This window comes from Amphiura filiformis, chromosome 16 (assembly GCF_039555335.1).
Source record: "Amphiura filiformis chromosome 16, Afil_fr2py, whole genome shotgun sequence".
Taxonomy (NCBI): domain Eukaryota; kingdom Metazoa; phylum Echinodermata; class Ophiuroidea; order Amphilepidida; family Amphiuridae; genus Amphiura; species Amphiura filiformis.
Genome location: NC_092643.1, coordinates 49,357,361 through 49,378,142, shown reverse-complemented (window position 1 = coordinate 49,378,142; position 20,782 = coordinate 49,357,361). Strand labels below are relative to the sequence as shown.

Below are 20,782 nucleotides of genomic sequence, written 5' to 3'. Positions count from 1 at the left end.
GAGAGTGACGATGCGTAGCTAATGTGACGTGATATGTTTTTATCCATGCACTTCCCACGATTGATAGAATGTATGTGCTCTAATTGATGTATGTGGGGGCTTGTCTGTGATCAACGTCATTTATCATGTGCAAGAATTTAGTAACTAGTGGGGGTAGTCTGTCTGATGTCATTTGTCATGTATTAGAATTGGAACTACATTGTAGTATGTCAATGATGACTAAACACCACACTGAGATTTCCAAAAAATATAGATGCATCAATTGAGATGTATCGTTTATATATAGCAAACACACTTTTTGTGATGGAAATAATATGGTTTCTAAGCAACCTCCATCGTCATTGGGAGGAGGCTGCCCACAAGCTTCTGTTGTAGCATTCTAGCTCTGGATTCTAGAAAATAATTGAAAACTTTTTCCGAGTACAAAAACACAGATACGCTTTTGGAATTTTTTGTCATCATTTCGTGTTTACATGCTAAACTAATGACGACATTAACATTTAGTCATTCTTGGCCACTCCCTTCTCCTTATTACATTTGTATGTAGTCATAGATTTCTGATGGTATACAAATCTTCAACATTTTTTGTCACAAGATAAGTATTCAAGATTAGTATTCCGTGCCACAGGTCCAAATATTTATTCACAACTTGAGCTTTCACCTCCATTGATTGAGGCTTGATGAATGCAGTTCTCACCGGTGATGCAGATGTTTCGTTTGTAAATAATCCACATTAAACATTTGATCACTGTCAAGTTTGTAGCGATATTTAACTCCCTCCATGCGGGTGTCGACTGCAGATGACAAGTTTTCAAATTATTTTTAAAAATTCAAAAATTTCAGAATTGTAAATTTTCATGACCATATTTGGAATCAGCATGAAAAATGTAATAAAATGAGTATAAACAAGCCTAGTATTGTTTCAGAGGTTCTTAAGATATCTCTTGATATTTTGAGAAAATATCTCAAAACTTTGGACATTTATGTTGAAGCCTATGGCTAGCATATTGCAGAGCATTAGTGTTTACCACCAGTACATGTAAATCTCGTCATGAAGATGAGTGGTCTTTACAGAAAACAGTATAATTAATCATTGATTTGTAGGGGTATTTCTTAGTAGTCATGTGTGGGTGACATTAAAATAGATAATTACCGTCACTGATAATAAACAAGATATATATATATTCACATGTTTACTGTTTTCATACCATGCCAAATTTGAGCAAAATAAAGTAGATTTAGGATATGTTGAATTGGGGAAATTACAAAATATTTGTTCTTATCTTACTATGGAAACATGCAAAGAATAACAAATGGTGTTTTTTTTGGACAGTTTGAGTGAGGAAGTTAGGATTAAAGGAGGAAGTTAGGATTAAAGGATGGTTATATTAGCCAATCAGGGGCACTATTGTCCAATCAGGGGCACGTAAGAAATGCACTAGTGGCTAAGATAATCCCATCATGTTAGACTTCACGTCTATTTTACCTTTCTTAATATAACTCTTACGACTTATCGCAAGACTTATCGTAATTCATGTCATAAACAACACAGCAAAAAGGTTCAGTAACTTCCATCTATATCATGCAATCCATGAGGGAATTTAATTTACCGCACTTGTTTGTCTAAATCTGACTTGATGTTATTACCAAGTTAAACACAGCAGACTGAATCTGTAATCTATTTAAGCACACTGTTATTGCCGCTAATCATGCCGTCCGCCACTTTTTGTCTATCGTTTCGCTTCCAGAATGCTGACGTGATCAATAGTGTTGCTCATGAGAACATCATCACGGCTGTGGCTCCGCTTCTGGTCAACAACCAGCCCTCACCCGAGATCTGCGCCTTCTTCAGCAAGCATTGTCGAAACTCACCGCGATCAACGATTGTATTGGAAATGTTTATGCCGGTCATACAAAGGATCTTAAAACATAATATGGTAAGCGAGAGGGAGAGAGAGAAAGAGAGAGAGAGAAAGACAAAGAAAGAGAGGACGAAATGTATATGATGGATGGAGACATGGATCGGTCAGACAATAATATGCTTTTTACAACAATAGAATTAATTGCTTTTAGGAATCCTAGGAAAACATGAAATGAGTAGATTTCACATTATATTTATCTACTTTCAAGTCACCCCACATTAAGGCCAAAAAATAATTTTTGATTGCCCTTCCAAGACAAAAATTTGGAGAGTCGGTAGGTCTCTACCTTCATTTTTTCTCCAATTTGAAAAGGCTAGTATTGACAAATGCTTGATTATTTTACAGTAAAAAAATTGCATTTTTGGAGCAAATTTAAGTGGAAATACTGCCTGTTTTTAATCAAATATGCATTGAATAAATAAAATGAGTGAATAACAAATATAAAATGTCCTTGATACTCTCCAAATTTAAGGTTTGTTCTAAAAAGGTGATAGAAAAAAACAAAAAACAAAAAAACTGACCCAAGATTTGTTATCAAATTTGGTATAGTTTTGGGGTATGTTTTTTGAATCCCAAGTTGCACATCTCTACCAAATCTAAATCAAGACCCACAGGAACCAGTCACAAAACTTCTCCAGACACAAATATTGTGTAAATAGGAAATTCTACAATCATGTAATATCTTGTTTCAGTACTCTGTGCATCCCATTTAGAATAAGAATAAAACATGACTGTTCCCTAAATATTTCCATTAGTGCTGACATCCCATAATTTGGTTAAATATTGTTTGCCCTGCGGCTTGGAGATGAGGCACATGTATGCTTATGTACATGAAATGGAACTCCCAGGGTTTTAGTTATTGGTCTGATTAATGCATGGTCAGATTCAGTCTGTTTATTGAAAGTGAAAATATTGGACTGGAAAAAATAGAAGCTCCTCAAATGATATCTTTCGAATGTGAGTAGACCAATTGCGAGGTTTATTTAGTTATTCAAACTTTACCAGTATAAAGAAGAGCCTTTCCTGGTAACAAATTTGGAATTTGGTAAATCCGTCATGAGAGAGAGAGGGAGGATTCACCAAACCGTAATTGTGGGTACATCAAAGTGCTTTTCACTCTATAAGTGGGGATGTTAATTACAAAGTGGGGACATGGCCAAGTCCCCACAATTACGGTAGTCCAGAAAAGTGAGAAAATGCTGTTTTAGAGTGTGTTCCTATAGGTATGGGTCCCAACGTATCTTGTCGTTTTATGTGCATAGAGAGAGGGTGTAGAGAGAGGGGTTTGGTTATAAAAATTGGGGACCCCCAAAAATGACCCCATAAAGTAGGTCAAAAGTATTAGTCCCCAGTTTGTTTGAGAGTATTTTGGACTCTCATATAATGCTAGGACGTATGGTTACGTGTTCTGAGGACCTAATTTTTGGCCATGTCCCCACTTTTATGGTTTGGCGGGGGAGAGAGAGGATAAAAGAGAGACAGATTTAAATGGTGATGAATACTGTAAAATAGAAAATTTTCATTTCCATGCATTTTGAGCCACAAGCTAATGCCGTGGCAATAACAACACACAAATATATTCCTTTTGTATTAGATATGTAGGTCCATGTAAGGAAGATTATGAATATAAAGACAAGAGAAACAGTCCTAAATTGGTAAAGTGTAAAAAATTAATTTTTACAGTAATTATATTTAAGAGTGACAAATAATAGAGTAAAACTTCCCTTTTCTTTAGTTGTCATCCATATTTCATTGATATTTTTGAAAAGAATGGTTTTAAAGGGTATTCTCCCAATTTTATATCAACCATTTTAAAGTTACAATTTTCTGCACCATAACGAACCTCTGAAAGTCCCTTTAAAATCACTTATACTATGATCAGCTCGTAATAGGTGAGAATTATTTGGATTTTGTTACTATGCGAGTTAATACTTTCGCCAGTGTTTAAACATAAAAAATGTGTGTCAGTGATGCAATACGCAAAGTGCAGTTCGCGTAGGTGCTGCGCCTAGCTGTGTGTACGCCATTCTATATCAATCCACAATGTTATGAATCCCGCCTATTACAAGCTGATCAGAGTATAGTATGGCATAATCAAGTTAGGGCTCATATTGAAATTCCCTTACACAGGAATTTGTGCGCCATCCTGCAGCTTTCCTGTGCTAGCCTTCTTTTGTTAAAATCCTGGGCAGGGTGTAACACTGATGCATATAATCCATCCGTTTTATGACCGAGCTTTCCTGAGGCTGCGCTTAGCGAGGGGAATCCTGCCTTCTTTCTGTGTGAAAACGTGGTAGGGTATTTCAGTATGAGCCCTTACTAATTTTTAATGCTCTACTCTTATTTTGCCTTTTGTATTTCTACAGGATTTTGGCAAAAATCCCCGATTACAAACCTTTGTTAGAGACTTCATTTTAGCATTGCACACAAAGAATAACAGTCACGAAGCCATGGCGCAGTTTGTTGATGGGTAAGTAAGCACTTTCAAGGAGGTAATCATTGTATTGAAACTTGGTTTGAGTGAAAGAAGCATTCCATAGAGTAGGCACCGGAGTTTCGCGCGATCGCGCAAAAAGTGCAAAAAATCATGATTTTGGGGGTCCATCACGATTTTGGTGGTCCATCATGAATTTTGAGAATTTTGCCAAACACACTACTTTTCAATGTAAATTCACCAATATTCCATTTGATGCAGGCCCAGCGCCTGTTTACCCCCTGTTTACATGAGTCCAGACCAGCACAATATCCTCCCCGGAAGCCCTTCCGTGATATGCAAATGTCCGATTTTTTCCATGACGTGTTACCATGTGTGGTAGCTAATTCTTTACATCGATTGTATGTATGAGTGACGTCATTAATCATATGCATAATTGATTGAGCGAAGAAGGGTAGGATATAAGTCACAGAGCGAAAGCGAGATACGAATCAGTTCATGACAAAAACAACATTTGGACGCCAAAAAGGTGCAGTTATGCATTAAAATGTTTATTGTACAGTACAGTAGTAGCTTTTCACATAAAATTTGCATTGTTCACATAATGTATCAACTTCATGGAGAGAAAAACATCGGACAAGCACATGTGAAATAGGTGCAGAATTCGCATACTTGATTTACTTGAATTGCGTGTGACTTCATCAATGGATACAAAAGTGGTGGAAAGCGATTTTCGCGCTTTTGACTTGAATTTTCGCGCATTTTCGCGCTTTATAAAAAACCGGCCGCGCATTTTGCCGTTTTAAATCGCGCGAAACTCCGGTGCCTACCATAGAGTTACTGCTGTGATCAGTTTGATCATGGTTCAAATCCTAAATTGGCATGAGTCAGAGTGTTAAGTAGGGAAACTGTGTTAATATCGCACAATCCATAGGGTTAGCGTTGTGATCAGTTTGATCATGGTTCAAATCCTAAATTGGCATGTGCCAGAGTGTTAGGTAGGGAAATTGTGTTAATATCACACAATCCATAGGGTTTGTATTGTGATCAGTTTGGTCATGGTTCTAATCCTCAATTTGAATGAGCCAGATTGAAAGGTTGCTTAGGAAAAGGTGTTAATATCACAAAAATTATGGACATGGTTCAAGTCCTAAATAAAGTGGCAATATCACACTATCCACAGGGTTAGATGAGCCAGAGTGTTTCAGGTTTAATATTTGTATATATTTAGTAGATGACGAGGCTTCAAAATGGCGTCTCCTAATTTGCATGCATGTCCCTATTTAATATCAAAGCAATGGAAATTAATTGCTTCATTACTTTTCCAAGTTTGTATCGAGGGATTAGTGCAAGAAGTTCATATCTGCAATAGCTGCCCTATGTATTTTTGACAATGTCTACATTCTATATTGTGCACAACCTCAAAATTTGACACCTGGCAGCTATTGCAGATCTGGCCTTCTCGTCTTAAACCCCCGGTATGTACATTCACTATGGACCACAAGAGCCTCATCCCAATGGCATAGTCCAATAACCTCAATTACATAATCATAGTGCAAATTTTGACCTCAAGTTGCAGAGTATGAGTTTTTGTACCCAAATCTTCAAAGGTCATTCAATGAATGTACAAAGTTAGTGGGTTAAAGAACTGTGCCTCTGCTAGATGAGTATGTTGTGGATCCTAGTGATTGCGAGCGGTACGTGAGACCTAGAGAATGGTGACCTTCTATGTTGTGTCTTGTCTAAACATTGATTGTTCATAATGACAACTTGACTTGCATTGATTGCGCATTGATTTTCTCATGGTTATTAAGTTATAAAGGTATAAGCTTTCTCCGAGCTGTAAGATTAAAATAAAGCGATTGTTGCAATGCAATGCTTGTAAGTGCGATACAAATGGTCTTATATATATTTTTGTATTTCCAACTTAACTTCCTCTTATGTATGTGAATATGAAAGCTGGGCTAATTTTGGCTGTGGAATTTAATTTACATTTTGTGCACTAGTGGTTATTTTTCTTTCAAAATGTTTAAAGCCATATTATAACATTTCTTTAAAAATAGATTAGTATTAATTTTCAATAAAATATTAGCATTTACTGTCAGATATGTCCCCTTTTAATTTTGGGCGAACAAGTGAGGTAAAGCAAAGAAAATCGAATTTACAACTAGCGCCAATGCATGTCACGCCTTGGCGGTTGTAATATGGTACGACCCTCTGGCGTGTGTGTGTGTGTCCCGGACGCCGTGTATGTAGGGGTGTGTTGACATCGCATACGCGTTCGACTAATATTTCTATCGTAATAATAAAACGCTGATTCAGGCGGTTTATTCAAAATCTCGGATTCTGACAAAACTACAGCACCTAAAGTCTTGATTTTTGCAGAGAATCTTTGTTTACTAAAGTACAGTACAATTGTGTAAAAACCTGAATTAAAAATTTTTTTGAGGGCGTTCTCCTCAGCAAATGTTATAATATGGCTTTAATAGAGCAAAATTTTACACCTTCCATGAAATATACATGGTTTTACACAGTTGTAATGCCCAATGTTGTACTAAAGTACCATGTGAAAGAGTAAGCCTGAAGTGCTTTAATTACAGTAAAAGTTTTATATTAAATGCGGAGATCTCTGGTTTTATTCAGAGTTCACCAATCGAGTGCTTGCTAACATGTCTCGTGTGTGTCACCACATGTGTACATGTATCATTGAATCAGTGACGTATAAATTGTATGCATATCGCTATTCGTCACACGTCTTATATATACATCCCAGCTGTGTGATGCTGAGCGCAATAATACATGTAATACAATCGGCGAGATGGAATGAAATAGCAGTTTTCTTCGTTTTACCTCATTTGTTTGGCTCGAAACTAAAAGGGGACAATGTGATCAGTGAAAACTATCATTTAAATTGGAATGCAAAGCACACATTATCGCATATCTATGTGCTAAGGGACCTTTCACAAACACTTGTAAGGGGGGCCTGATGCAAAAACATTTTATCGCGAAAATTGTTCGGGGCCCCCCTTTACAGACCTCAAAAATGTCAGGGCCCCCCTTTTTCCCTTTTTGACATGAAAATTATGGGTCAACCCCATAGAAAAGCATATAAACTCAATTTTTCCAGGAAAACTTGTGGTCATTTTTTTCAGGCCCCCCCTAGGAGGGTCAAAAATTTTCAGGGCCGCCCTTTTTGCATCAGGCCTCCCCTTACAAGTGTTTGTGAACGGTCCCTAAGAAATGGAAACTGGATGTTTACCTGGATAACCATTTAAAGGTTTTTCTTTCTTATTAATTCCTAGAAACTTGTGATCAGAAAAATCAATTTCAAGTGAAATTTCCTGTTCAAATGGAAAGTAACGTGTGAACAAGTAATTGGTTAGAAAATGGAAAGGAAAATTTGTCACATTTGTACTAAATTAGTCAAAACTGCCCATCTTTAAAATTAATATTGAAATTTGGTTATTTTCCATGTAAAAATGTTCATAAGTTAGTTGGCATTTAGATTTAAACAAATGAAATAAAATCAACTCCACACTGTAGCACTGACAGAATAAATAGTAACTGTTGTGAAGTGTGCATAGAGTATTGTAAACCCTTTCGGCACTCGCCATAAGTGCACTCAGAATATCCAAATAATTTTTTCAATATTTTGTGAAAAATTTGATAATTTTTTAATTTCACAATCATATTTGAAGTCAGCATGAAAATTGCATACAAATGAGTATAAACATGCGTATATTGGTTCAGCGGTTCTTGACACATGCCATCAAATTTGTGGAAAATGTTAGCATTCAGTGAATATGATGTGAGAGTGAAACTTGCATGTGCACAAGGCATTAACTTTCCCAATGCTGGTGTCGACTGCAGACGGCAAGTTTTCAATTTTGTTTTTAAAAATTCAAAAATTTCAGAATTGTAAAATATCATTACTATATTTGGAATCAGCATGAAAAATGCATTAAAATGAGTACAAACAAGCCTTGTATTGGTTCAGTGGTTCTTGAGATAGCTCTTGATATTTTGAGAAAATATCTCAAAACTTTGACTTTTTATGTTGAAGCCTATGGTTAGCATGTACGCAAAGCTTTAAATAAATAGTAGCTGAATACATAGCTTTTATAATGCTCTTCAGATGAATTGTCAGTTGGTGATGGGAGCAGTATTGCATATAGAGTTGTCTTGCATGGCAAATTGGACTACCTCTGAGCTGAAGGCAGGGGAAATTGAAAAAATACTTTTTCCAGTGTACCACACCTTATGATTAGTATGATTATAGTTTTGGTCTCATTGACAAATTATTATGGTAAATATTTTGGTTACTTTTCAAGGTAATCAAAGGGGGAAATTGTGGATTTGTTACTCTTTATTATATATGTGACCCATCACATCAAAACATTTGTCTTCAGAAATGAAAATGGAGATTTTCTCAAATTTCTTTTTATTTTCTTTATATTTTCTCATCTTCTTTTATTGTTATCTGTGAATGAAGCCAGTCGACAAGTGGTAAATTTTGATGTGATGGGTCACATGTGCCATTCCTGCCCTGTAAAAGCTAATACCGTATTCGTCATTTTGAAATCATTAATAGAGTATGACATGAATACAAATTATCAATTTTCATATTAAAAATACAAAGCATCTTGAATTTTTTTTTTTTTAGGTCAACCATGAATGATCTAGGTCTAGGTCCAGGGACACTCCAAAACCGAAAAAAACAACTTGTTTTTTAACAGAAATGTTATAGATGGCACAACATAGCAATAGCAATAACATAGCAATATCATTATTTTTGGAGTAAACAATGTAGCCTTTGGTCTCATTGTTCTTACAATAATACAATCATACTTAATTGAAACATTACAACTCAGCTTCTTATGAGATCTAATTTGCAAAGTGAAAACATGCGTCATACGCTAATTATCAATGTATTATTGAAAGAATAGATGTAAACATGTATGCCATGTATGCCAAACCAGTGGGTGGTTGTTAGATGCAACAAATAGTATAAATTTTCATTCACCATAGTTCCCTTTCACTATATATATTTTCCTATGACCCACTATATGCCAATTTTGGTATAAAAATTAATCATTCTGTTCAAATTTTTGGAAAAACAATTACTGGCACCTGCATGTCTATTTTTATTGTTGTTACAATTTTATAAAAAAATTCACAATTTAATGTGTTTAATTTTGCCACAAATGTATACCTCTGGTATGAAAATGGGTCAAATTTGTTGGTAAAATATAAATATCCATCAATTCTGGTGTAAAAATTGGTTAAGTTTTGAAAAAAGGTTTTACTGGAGCCTATATTTCCATTTTTTGTACATGGCTCCTCAATACAATCCTGGGATTTTTACATCTATGATTATGATTTCGAATGTTGTAAAATTTCCTGATATTGAATTGAAACGTTATAAATCAGCTAATTATTAGCAGCCTCGGAATTAGGATGGTTAAAATACAGGAGGGGGGAGACCAAAAAACCCCAAAATTATCAAAAGTGGACTGATTTTGCATGATTTTGTCATATATGGGGGACGGAGGGGGGGCACCTCCTAAAAGACCCACCGGATCTGCTACTGATTAATATGATTATATTGGATTTGGCAAGCAAAAACTTTCATCATCAAATGCTATTTAGCAATGTATGATGTAAACATGTATGCCAAGTCAGTGGGCAGTTGTTAGAGATGCTACAAAGAATACGAATTTTAATTCATTTTACCTTCCTGTCACAGTTCTATGCTGTTTGTATTAACCCCCTGAGCACTACCTGCTGATCTAACATTGCCTCTGATTGGTCAATTACATGATATTGTCATTTTAATCACCAATCAGAATAGAGCTTTTTTTTAGCTTGGTGAAATTATTCTAACAATGTTGCTGATTGGTCCAATTGATAATGAAAACTTCTTTTTGGCCAATCGGCAGGAAGTTCTCATGGGGTAAAGTGGATTTAAAACAAAAAGCAGGCTGTCTGCAAAGTTCTAGAAACAGGAATGGAAATGAAAGTGAAATCTTTGAGACTGATGAATATAATATGAACCATTGTTGTATACATGCACATTTCTGTAATAAAATAATGAGCGGGCGGGCGGTCTCTGTCTGCCCGGCTATGTATTTTGGCGCGCTTCAAGGTATCGAAGATTGGTACCAGGCAATCTTCGTACCAGGTGTAGCATGTTGACGAGGTAGTTTTAATGTAAACAAATAAGAAACTGGAAAAAAGAATGCAACTCACTTTGCTGGAAGAAGAACTCAAATATTGACAACAGAGACACCTTGTGGGTGGTATGATTTTGTTTGTTTTCTTTGGTTGTTGAATTTTAATCGGAGAGACCATTACGGACCTTTATAGTTAATCGGAGAGACCTTTACGGACCTTTGTAGAAAGTGACAAATCTGAGCTCAAATTGTTCACTTGGCTGTTGGTTAACATTGCACGACTTAAGCTGTTTTAATAGTTGACTGCTCGGCACCAAATTGTCGCAACTAAAGTTTGTTTGGCTTATAATAAGCGAAAATGAATTTTTTTTCAAGTACAGCGCGTGTCAAATTCCAAACTCACGCACACGTAAATTCACATAAGCGTGCACCAGTCACACATCACCCAACTGCATGCAAGCCATTCTATATCAATACATGGTGTTATGGGTCTGATATTTTTCGCCTATTATAACCGAATAAACTTTGTATTATATGCACCTAGCACAGTTTTTGCTGGATTTTGCTGATGAGGTGCCCTGCAAATAGTGGCAGTGGGGGGAGGGCAGGTAGGGGCACATACCCTGGGCACCACCTTAAGGGGTGCCGCAATTCAATTCAGCATCAATTCTGTGCCCCCTCCAAGTGATGAAAGCACAAATATCCATTTAGACCAATTTAAGACTGACATCCAACTTCTTTATGTTCATTAAAACCAAAATTAATTACTGGTATTTGTGCAAATTTTCTTGCGCTCCGCACACAATTGTTTCATTAATTAGAGGGGGTGAGGGGGCGCCATTATGCATCCTTAGCCCCGGGCGCCACAACCCCTAGCTACGCCACTGTTCCAACAGCTGCCATGTGTTAAATATAGATTTCATGGTTCTCAGGTTGGGGGCGGTTCTCGTGATAGCCTATCTCTAATTACCCAACACCCGTTACCCATAAATACTTGTCCTGACCTTGCAAACTACTACGACATACGGCTCTCAATGATTAAGACACAACTTAATCAACTCTGTTTTGTAGTTGTGATGCTTACTTCGGAACCCATAATCTGAGCTGAAAACCCATTGTTCGCCTCTTCCAAGCCCTGTCCTGCTACCACATTGGAGAACCAAAAAATACCCCGAAATTCTAGTAGTGTCTGGATGTAGGCCGTCAATGCAATCGGGAGAATTGTGAACGCAAACGGGTTATATAGGCCTTACCATGACTGATGATTTTTATGTTAATCATGTCTTTAAAATAGGCCTATTGGTCCGATGAGATGCACCTGTTAGTCACACTATAATGCTTTCCGATGCGCGATGCAGTACTCTGCGCACACCCCCCGTTGATACTCCGCGATAACACACCGCGAGCACCATGCGAACATGATAACGCACAGACGGATGGACAGACACTCTATGATTAGTATTATGATACAATATTTTGTATTGTACATATTTAACACTCAGCAGCTACTGGAGTTAAGAGGTTTTGCCAGAACAGTGACGATATTTGAACTGACATGAGGAAAAAACAAGTTGCAATCAGTTGTACAATCGTTTGAATATGATAACATTTATGTTCCATAATATTTTTTAATATTCGCCTTTCTTGTTCCACTATTTTTTTGAAAATAAATACCATAATTGTTCTGTCTTTTCTATTTTTAAGGATGCACGGCCCAGCCAGTGAATGTCCTCACCCTAGAGTTCTGCCTAACCTGGTAGCAATATGTTTGGCATCGATTGCAACCTATTACCAAGATGGCAAAAGGTAAGTTGATGTCATCATGCACTAGGATCCACAACATGCTCATCTATCTGGGCACAGTTCTTTAACTCCAATACACTTGAACATTCATTGAATGACCTTTGAGAATGTGGGTACAAAAGCTCATACTCTGCAACTTCCAGTCAAATTTTGCATTATGATTGTTTAAATGACCCCCATTAAACAAGCAAAGTGCAAATTTTGACCTCAAGTTGTCGGTATGAGTTTTTGTACCCAATACATTCACAGGTCATGCTGTTAATGCATAAACCTATTGGGGTCAAAGAACTGTGTCCTGACAGATGAGCATATGTGGAATATTAGTGATGGATGTTTTGCAGTATCCTGTAGAGACTTTGTGGCTACTTGTGAGTTCCTTGGTTTCCACTTAATGTATCGTGTGTTGTTGTATTGGCATACATTTGGTAGCGTGTTTCACCCTGTTACATAAATGTCATGATAATATATAAGGTAACTCTATCAGTAATGATTGTACACAGCCCGTCAAGGTATGTGTGGTGGTAGGTATCATTAGGTATGTATGTCTGAGAAACGTGTGAAAAGACAAAACTGAAAAATGGACAATATTGTCTGCATATCTAAACCCAAGGAGGAGAGGAAGAGGCAATTGGTTTGCATGCATATACTAAGCCCACATGCCTTCAGCACACTTTGAATGTCGTCAGGTAGATTGCTATCTTTTCCACTAATTCATTGTTCAATAAAGCCATGTTGTCAACATGTTCATAATAGCACTAGCTCAGTTCGCTGACTGCGACACCCTCCATCGTCACATGATGTCATGAGGTGATGCATGGTGCGTCATGTTGCAAAGGATTCTGGGAAGGGTAAGATATCTTCTTTGATGTTATTTGGAAAGAGGATGAATGATTACCAAGCCATCACCTTATGACTTAAATTGGAATTGGGCTATTCCATTTAAAATCCACACTACCCCTGTGGAAGATTTTTGAAATATCTTTCACAGGGGGAGTATGTTTTTCAAATGTAATTGGTCAGGGTTGAATCATTTTAAAACCCATACTCCCCCGTATTATGGCTTTACCTATATCTTCCACAATTGGAGTGAGTATTTCAAACGGAAGTTACCTAATTGTCTATTCTATTCAAAGCTCATACTCCCTCTGTGGAAGATTTTAGCTAAATCTTCCACAGGGGTAGTAGGAATTTTAAATGGAATAGCCCATTTGTTGTTATACACCAATTTGTTGGATTGCATCATTTATCTGCAGAGCAACAGAAGCAGGAATAACGTGTTGTTCTAAAAAAAAAAAAAAAAAGATAAATTTGGAATCAATTGTTCCAAAATTAGAAAATCCATTAATAGCTGAATCTTGAGTAGTTGGTATTTTTACAAGAATTTTCATTTAAAAGGGAAAGATATTATTTCTGCTTGATAGGAAGCTGAATTTGTTTTATATTTCCATGCTGTATGACATTTAGGACTTGAATTGAAACAAATTACAGAATTGGTTCTTTAAATGAGTAATATCCAAAATGGAGAAAACAGATCAGATTGCAGAAGGTGGAATCATCTGAGGGTGCTATAATTTGGCGTATTATGTCAGAAACACTCAAAAATACTTCAAACTGAAAAATTAAAAAAGAAAAACAAATGGAAGTGTCTAAGGCTTTTGTGAGGAATATGATATAAATAGCTTTATACGTATAGACATTCAAAAATACTTCCAAATGGGAAAAAAATCAATTTCAGGACTAGAGTGCGGAAGTAAGATCACTTATGTCGAAATGTAGAGTGGAGTGTGATTCATCACAGTATTGTTTAACTTGAAAAAGTAACAAATTTTTATCTAACAACCTCATTTTGCCAAAAAGGGCATTTTTTTGTCAATTCTTTTGTTCTTCACATGACATTGAGTATTGATTTATATTATAAATTCCTTTTCTGACTATTTTTACATGAAAAAAAATTTCAGACCAGTTTTTTGACATTGGAACACCTTTCAATTGATCCATGCAGGGAAGACCCATGTATGCCTAAAATTTGACTTTTTACCTTTTTATTTTTAACTTGTGAATGATACATAACAGGTAAATCAATTTTTACTTTTTCTGAATCCTTTGGGTGAGAAGAATACTTAGCAAAATTGACCAACATTGAAATTTGACCCCTTTGTTACCATTTAAATCCAAAATCTGCCCGCCCCCCAAAAAAAACACCCAAGACCACTTGTAGAATAAGCACCAACAATTTTTTGAATTCTGCGCAAAATTTTGATTATAAAAAATCCTGATACTGAAGTGTACTACATGTAGGCTTACATTGATATGGTTGTAATCTCATACCTCATGTGAACATCCCTACAATAAAATAAAGGAAGAGACAAAGTATGGTTGTAATCATTTGCCTCATGTGAACATCTGTATGATAATCACTTGGTTGTATGCGTAGGAATAACAGCATGAAATTACACTGCAGCATTAAGAGATCTGTCATCTTTCATTGTTGCTGCAATCTTTATTCACACTGTTAGGTGCACTCAGTAATAGTTACACTCGGGAAACATTGTACAATGTACAATGTTTTAAATTATATTCAGAATTGTGCTGAATGATGACAAGATTTACAATCAAGTGTACACGGTTGTCATGGTGATTTTTCTCGTTGATGAATTGCAAACGGATTTAATGATGCGAAGTCACAGTACAATATTAAATTTTGAAACCTGTGTTATTTTGGAACATGGAAATGCAAGAATAGGGAGGAAGAGAGGATGATGGAATGGAAACTGAAATGTGAAAAAAAATGAGAAGAGATTGATAAAATGAAATCGGGAGAGATGAAAAAGGTTGGAAACTGGTGTGAGAAAGAGACTGAATTAATGAACAGATGAATGAATGAATGAACGAATGAAGGAAGGAACAATCAAATTAAAGAAAAGCAAAAAAAAAAGCTTTAAGAAAGCAGGATATTTTTCAAACAATGTTTCATTAAAATCAAAGCAGCACAAATGAAGTCTATTTATATGCAGTCAAAGTACAGTACTGAGGTAAAGTGGAGGAAATTTATATATGATGATGGTGTGAGCCGTCGTATCCGACAGATCTCCTTTCTCTCAAAGCTGGTTGAGGGTTCGATGTTTTCGCGGTGGCTGACCAATCCTCGCTGGAACGGCACTGTCGTTGACAGTCAGGGCAGACATAATCAGTATTGCTTGGTGGAATTTGGCTTTGTGTAGCATGGCGGGCTGAGCGGGCTTCCTGGAGCGTCTTGATACGTTGCTGCTCGAATTTCCTAACACCAGCACGACAAGCGGAGCGCCACTCTGGACGGGTGAGAGCCTGACTCTCCCAAGATGCAGTTGGTATATCACATGCTTTCAGACTGGATTTAAGGACATCCTTGAATCTCTTGTGTTGACCTCCTCGTGAACGCTGACCATTGACTAGCTCGCCATAAAACAGGGCCTTTGGTATTCTGCTATCATCCATGCGAACAAGATGTCCAGCCCATTGGAGTTGACCTTTGATGAGGATTGCCTCGATACCTTCCGAATCACAGCGCTCAAGTACCGAGGTGTTTGGTACTCTGTCCTTCCATGAGATACCACAGATTTTACGAAGGCACCTTAGATGGAATTGGTCAAGTTTTCTCACATGCCGGCGATACCAGGTCCAAGAGACACTTCCATAAAGGAGGGTGGAGAGCACAACTGTTCTATATACACCGAGCTTAGTACTGAGTCGGATGCCATGATCAGACCAGAGTCTGTGCTGCAACCGTCGAAACTGGCACTTGCTTTGCTAATTGCGTGAAGTGATCTCATCATCAATGCAGGCATTCTGTGAGAGGAAACCACCTAGATAGCAGAACTTCTGCACAACCTTTAGTTGATCGTCGCCGATCTTGATGACTGGGTCTATAGGTGGGCTGCCTGGCTTTGGCTGGAACATCACTTCTGTTTTCTTAATGCTTATGGTAAGACCATAGCGTGTGGCTGCTCTAGCAAAGTCGTTGAGAATGCTCTGTAGATCCTCTTCGGTAAAGGCAATCAGGGCGCAATCATCGGCAAACAGTAGCTCACGCAGAAGTGATAGAGACACCTTTGTCTTGGCTTTCAGGCGTTGAAGGTTGAAGATTCCACCATCGCTTCTAAACCTGATCATGACTCCTTCGTTACAGTCCTTGAAGGCATCTTGAAGCATTGCAGAGAAGATGATGCTAAACAATAGAGGGGCCATAACACATCCCTGCTTGGTACCATTTGACACTGGAAATGCTTCGATGTTGTTCCTAGGTCAGATATGCGGGCCATCATGCCATCATGAAATGAGCGGATTATCTTAACTACTCTTGGTGGGCATCCTATCTTCAGTAGTAACCTCCAGAGGCCTTCACGACTGACAGAGTCGAAGGCTTTGGTGAGATCAACAAACACCATATACAGGTCTAGGTTGTGTTCCCTGCATTTCTCTTGGACTTGTCTAGCTGCAAACAGCATGTCTGTTGTGCCTCTGCCAGCTCTAAAGCCACATTGACTCTCTGGAAAGGTGCTATCAAGATGGGTAGTGAGACGATTGATGATCACTCTGGCGAAGATCTTACCAGCAATGCTTAACAGCGATATACCACGATGGTTGTCACAAATGCGTCTATCCCCTTTGTTCTTGTAGAGGTGTATTATCAGAGCATCTTTGAAATCCTGTGGAACCTCACCTTCAGCCCAGAGTTCTTTGAAGAGCCGCGTTAGCTCGGACACAAGCTTATCTCCACCATATTTGTAAACTTCTGGGGGAATGCCATCCTCGCCTGGAGCTTTGCCACTAGAAAGCTGTTTGGTCGCCTTTACGGTTTCTTCAACAGTAGGTGGTTGGTCAAGCTCTTCAATTACTGGGCTTTGTGGTATTTCTGCAATTGCCTCCTCAGAGATTGTTGACTGGCGGTTAAGCAGCTGGTTAAAGTGCTGAGCCCATCTCTCTGTGATGAGTGACGGTTCCTTGATCACAGTATGTCCATCAAGGTCAAGTAGTGGGCTGGTTCCTCTGGAAGAAGGTCCATAGACCGCCTTGAGCTCGCTAAAGAACTTCTTGATATTCTTTGTGTCAGCAGCTTCCTGTAATTCCTGTGTCCTGTCACACCACCAGTTGTCCTTCATCTCGCGTAGCTTCACTTGAGCCTTTTGCTTCACATGGTTGTAGCGATCTTTCCTTGCCTGACAGTCTTTGTTGTTGGCATACTCGATGTGAAGGGAGTGCAGTTCATCAAGCAGAGCGTTCACGAGACATCGCTTTTCATCAAACCAGTCTTTATGCTTCTTCTTTGCATAACCCAGGGAGTCAGCTGATGCCTGATAGATTTTCTTGCGGAGCTCTTCCCAGTGGCTAGCTGCATCACTGTACTCTGTGTCTACGAGGTCTACAAGGGCAGATGCAATGTTGTCCCTGAGAGTGGCTTGTGCCTCACTGGTTGCAAGCTTGGTAACATCCAATTTCTTGGTTCGTTGCACACGTTGATGCTGTTGGCTCAGTTTGAAGCATATGGACACTTTGCTTTTCAGGAGGGCATGGTCCGAGTGACATGTTGATGCTTTGGCTGCACGAGTAAGTTTGACATCATGCCAGTCTCTCTGCCTGATGATGATGAAGTCGATTTGGTGCCAGTGACCAGAGCGTGGATGTCGCCATGTTGTCTTGAAGCTGTCTTTCTGGGTATACAGTGTGTTGGTAATGACCAGCTGCTTCTCAGCACACAAGGTCAGCAAAAGGGTGCCATTTGAATTTTCCTTTCCAACTCCATGATGACCAAGGACTTTCTGCCATGCTGCATGATCTGATCCAACACGAGCATTGAAGTCACCAAGTAAAAACAGCTTGTCAGAACGTGGTACTGACTGAATGATATGGTCCAGCTCCTCATAGAATTCTTCCTTGGCCTGGTCTGAGTATGCCATTGTTGGGGCATAAGCGCTGATGAAGGTAACAAAGCCACTATTCACTTTCAGCCGCATGATAGCAAGTCTGTCGCTGATACCCTGTGGGAGCTTGTCAAGGAGTTTAAGATGCTGGTTCCGTATGGCGAACCCAACTCCTGATTGTCTGGCTTCGCTGGCTGGCTTGCCACTCCAAAAGAATGTATAGCCACATCCATGTTCTTCAAGTTGTGAAGTGTCTGGGAGACGAGTTTCAGAGAGCGCTGCTATATCAATGTTATAACGCTTCAGTGCTTTTGCTACTACAGCTGTTCTGGGTTCAAGGTTGTTTGGGTTATCCTGAAGGGTCCGGACATTCCATGCTGCAATATTGATATTTGTCTTTCCTTTACGTTGTTTACGTTTATTTCTAATTCTTGCTCTACCGCTAAATTGGATAATCAGCTCGCCACGGTGAACGAGCAGATTACAAGTGGAATGAGCTTTTTTTAGGAATCCTTTTATCATCCCCTCCCCTTCCGGGGAAAGCAGTGCTGTCCCGTGGGCTGGGCTGCTTTGTCACTCGGGCAGGATACAAGATGAGTCGTCATTCCAAGTCGACGCCAAAGCGACCATCACACCCGAGTCGCCACGTGGAGATTCATGGCTAGAGGCTCCCAGTAGTATCCTCCACCTGCCTCCGTCGTCATTAGTCCCTCGCCGTAGGGCTTGAGAGAAAAACCTGCACATGTCTTAGGAGTAACAGAGTTGTGCGGGTCTGATACCCCTCTCTCTTCCTGTGGACATCAGTTACTGCAGGTACGTTGCCGCAACGTGCAGAGGATGGACACAGGCGCAGCAACTGGCCAGGATCCTCGTCTTTGTGGACTGCCCTTTTCACTGGTTGCGCCAGCTTTCGCAGTTCATCCGCCTTCCGCCGTTGACCGCTATCCCATCCCTAAATATCAAGGGTTTGCTCGGTTTTTTGGCGCCGACCATCCCGCCAGTTGTAGAGTGGGTACTATTAGCTATTGTGCACTTTTTGTAGACGTTAGCTGGGACTTACTAACCCCATGCACAGCCTCCCCGCTCTACCCGGATGCAGTTTAACGTCATACCCAAGAGACAGAAGAAGGCCGTAGGGAGATCAAAGGAAGGATGAAAAACTCAATAATATCATCAATCTTGTACAAGATTGGACATGTGAATTAAGGACACATGTAGATCAAAATGTCATGTGGGATGGGTACTTAATTTGATATTAATTGTAGGTGATGATGGGATTGGATTGGAAATGGATTTCACTGACATCTGCTAAGAGTAAAATTCTATTGGTATTCAATACATTTTTTTTGCAACAATTGTCTTTTAGGTTTTTTGTTGTATCGTTTTTGAAACAAAATTGTATATTTTGGCTTCAATGATTGGCTTCAATGATTAAATTCATATAACTTTTATAAGTCGGGGCAAAATGTATGTTTTATAGAAACATTAGGCTATTCTAGTTGAAAAACATGACCTTAATCTTCCACTCAAGGGGTGTAGATTTCAAATGGAATCACCCATTTAGGTGACCCCATTTGAAATTCACACTCCCTGTGTGGAAGATTAAGGCCACATCTTCCATAGGGGTGTATGGATTTCAACTGGAATAGCCCATACTGCAGACAAGAATCAACTGCTCACCGCTATTAAACATGAGCTTATTAAACTCGTCATGGCTATAAAAACTACATAATGGTTTAATATAACTAAGCAGGATAAGATCTGTGTATAATTTATGCTCTATAGTTCTAAGCATCACCGCAATGTATTCACATTCATAAATAATTCAACTTTAATCATGTGGCTTTGCTTGCTAGTTTTTAAATTTGTGATTTTAAGTTTTGTTGCATAGACATACCTAAAAGAACATATGCGACACGATCTGGTCCATGGGGGCCAAAGGAGGCATTTTTGAAAATTGAGTTACTGTAATTATTACATTATACATACAATAGGCTATCATTTACTGAAAACACCAACGGTTCTAAAGTTATGAAGTTTTTTGATGCCTATTTTCTTATGTATTTTATTATTTTTTTACTACATATTTTTACCTTTATCTCACTAGTAAACCAGAGTTAGTAGTATCTGATCCAGAAAATGCACTTACTGTATGCGTTTCAACAACCACTGTTGTCTTTGTCAACACTTGATGAGGAGTGACTGCATCTACTGACAACCAACGCTAGAGGGATTTCCAGCGTGATTTTTTTGGGTTGCCAGTTGGTTTTCCTTTTGGGGATATTTTAGATCCCTGTTGCAGGAACTCATCAAGTTTTGACAAAGACAACAGTGGTTGTTGAAACGTACACAGTAAGTGCATTTTCTTGGATCAGATACTACGAACTCTGGTTTACTAGTTTAGTCTACCGATCCTGATGAATTTGTTCAATCACCTTTATCTCAGTTTCAAATTTGCCGCCTTTGGCCCCCATGGACCAGATCGTGTCACATATACAACACTATATAACAAGAATTGTTTTGAGGAGATGTCCAATTCATTCCAGAGGAATA

General features: G+C 38.5%; 1 protein-coding gene across 1 annotated transcript in view; it reads left to right on the top strand.

The window, feature by feature from the left end:
- Positions 1 to 20,782, top strand: part of LOC140136130 (C-Maf-inducing protein-like) — a 168,126-nt gene that overhangs the window by 64,274 nt on the left and 83,070 nt on the right. Inside the window, exons 5-7 of the mRNA XM_072157835.1 lie at positions 1,749 to 1,937; positions 4,289 to 4,392; positions 12,234 to 12,335. Coding sequence (XP_072013936.1) covers positions 1,749 to 1,937; positions 4,289 to 4,392; positions 12,234 to 12,335 — 395 coding nt within the window. The remainder of the gene's footprint in view (positions 1 to 1,748; positions 1,938 to 4,288; positions 4,393 to 12,233; positions 12,336 to 20,782) is intronic.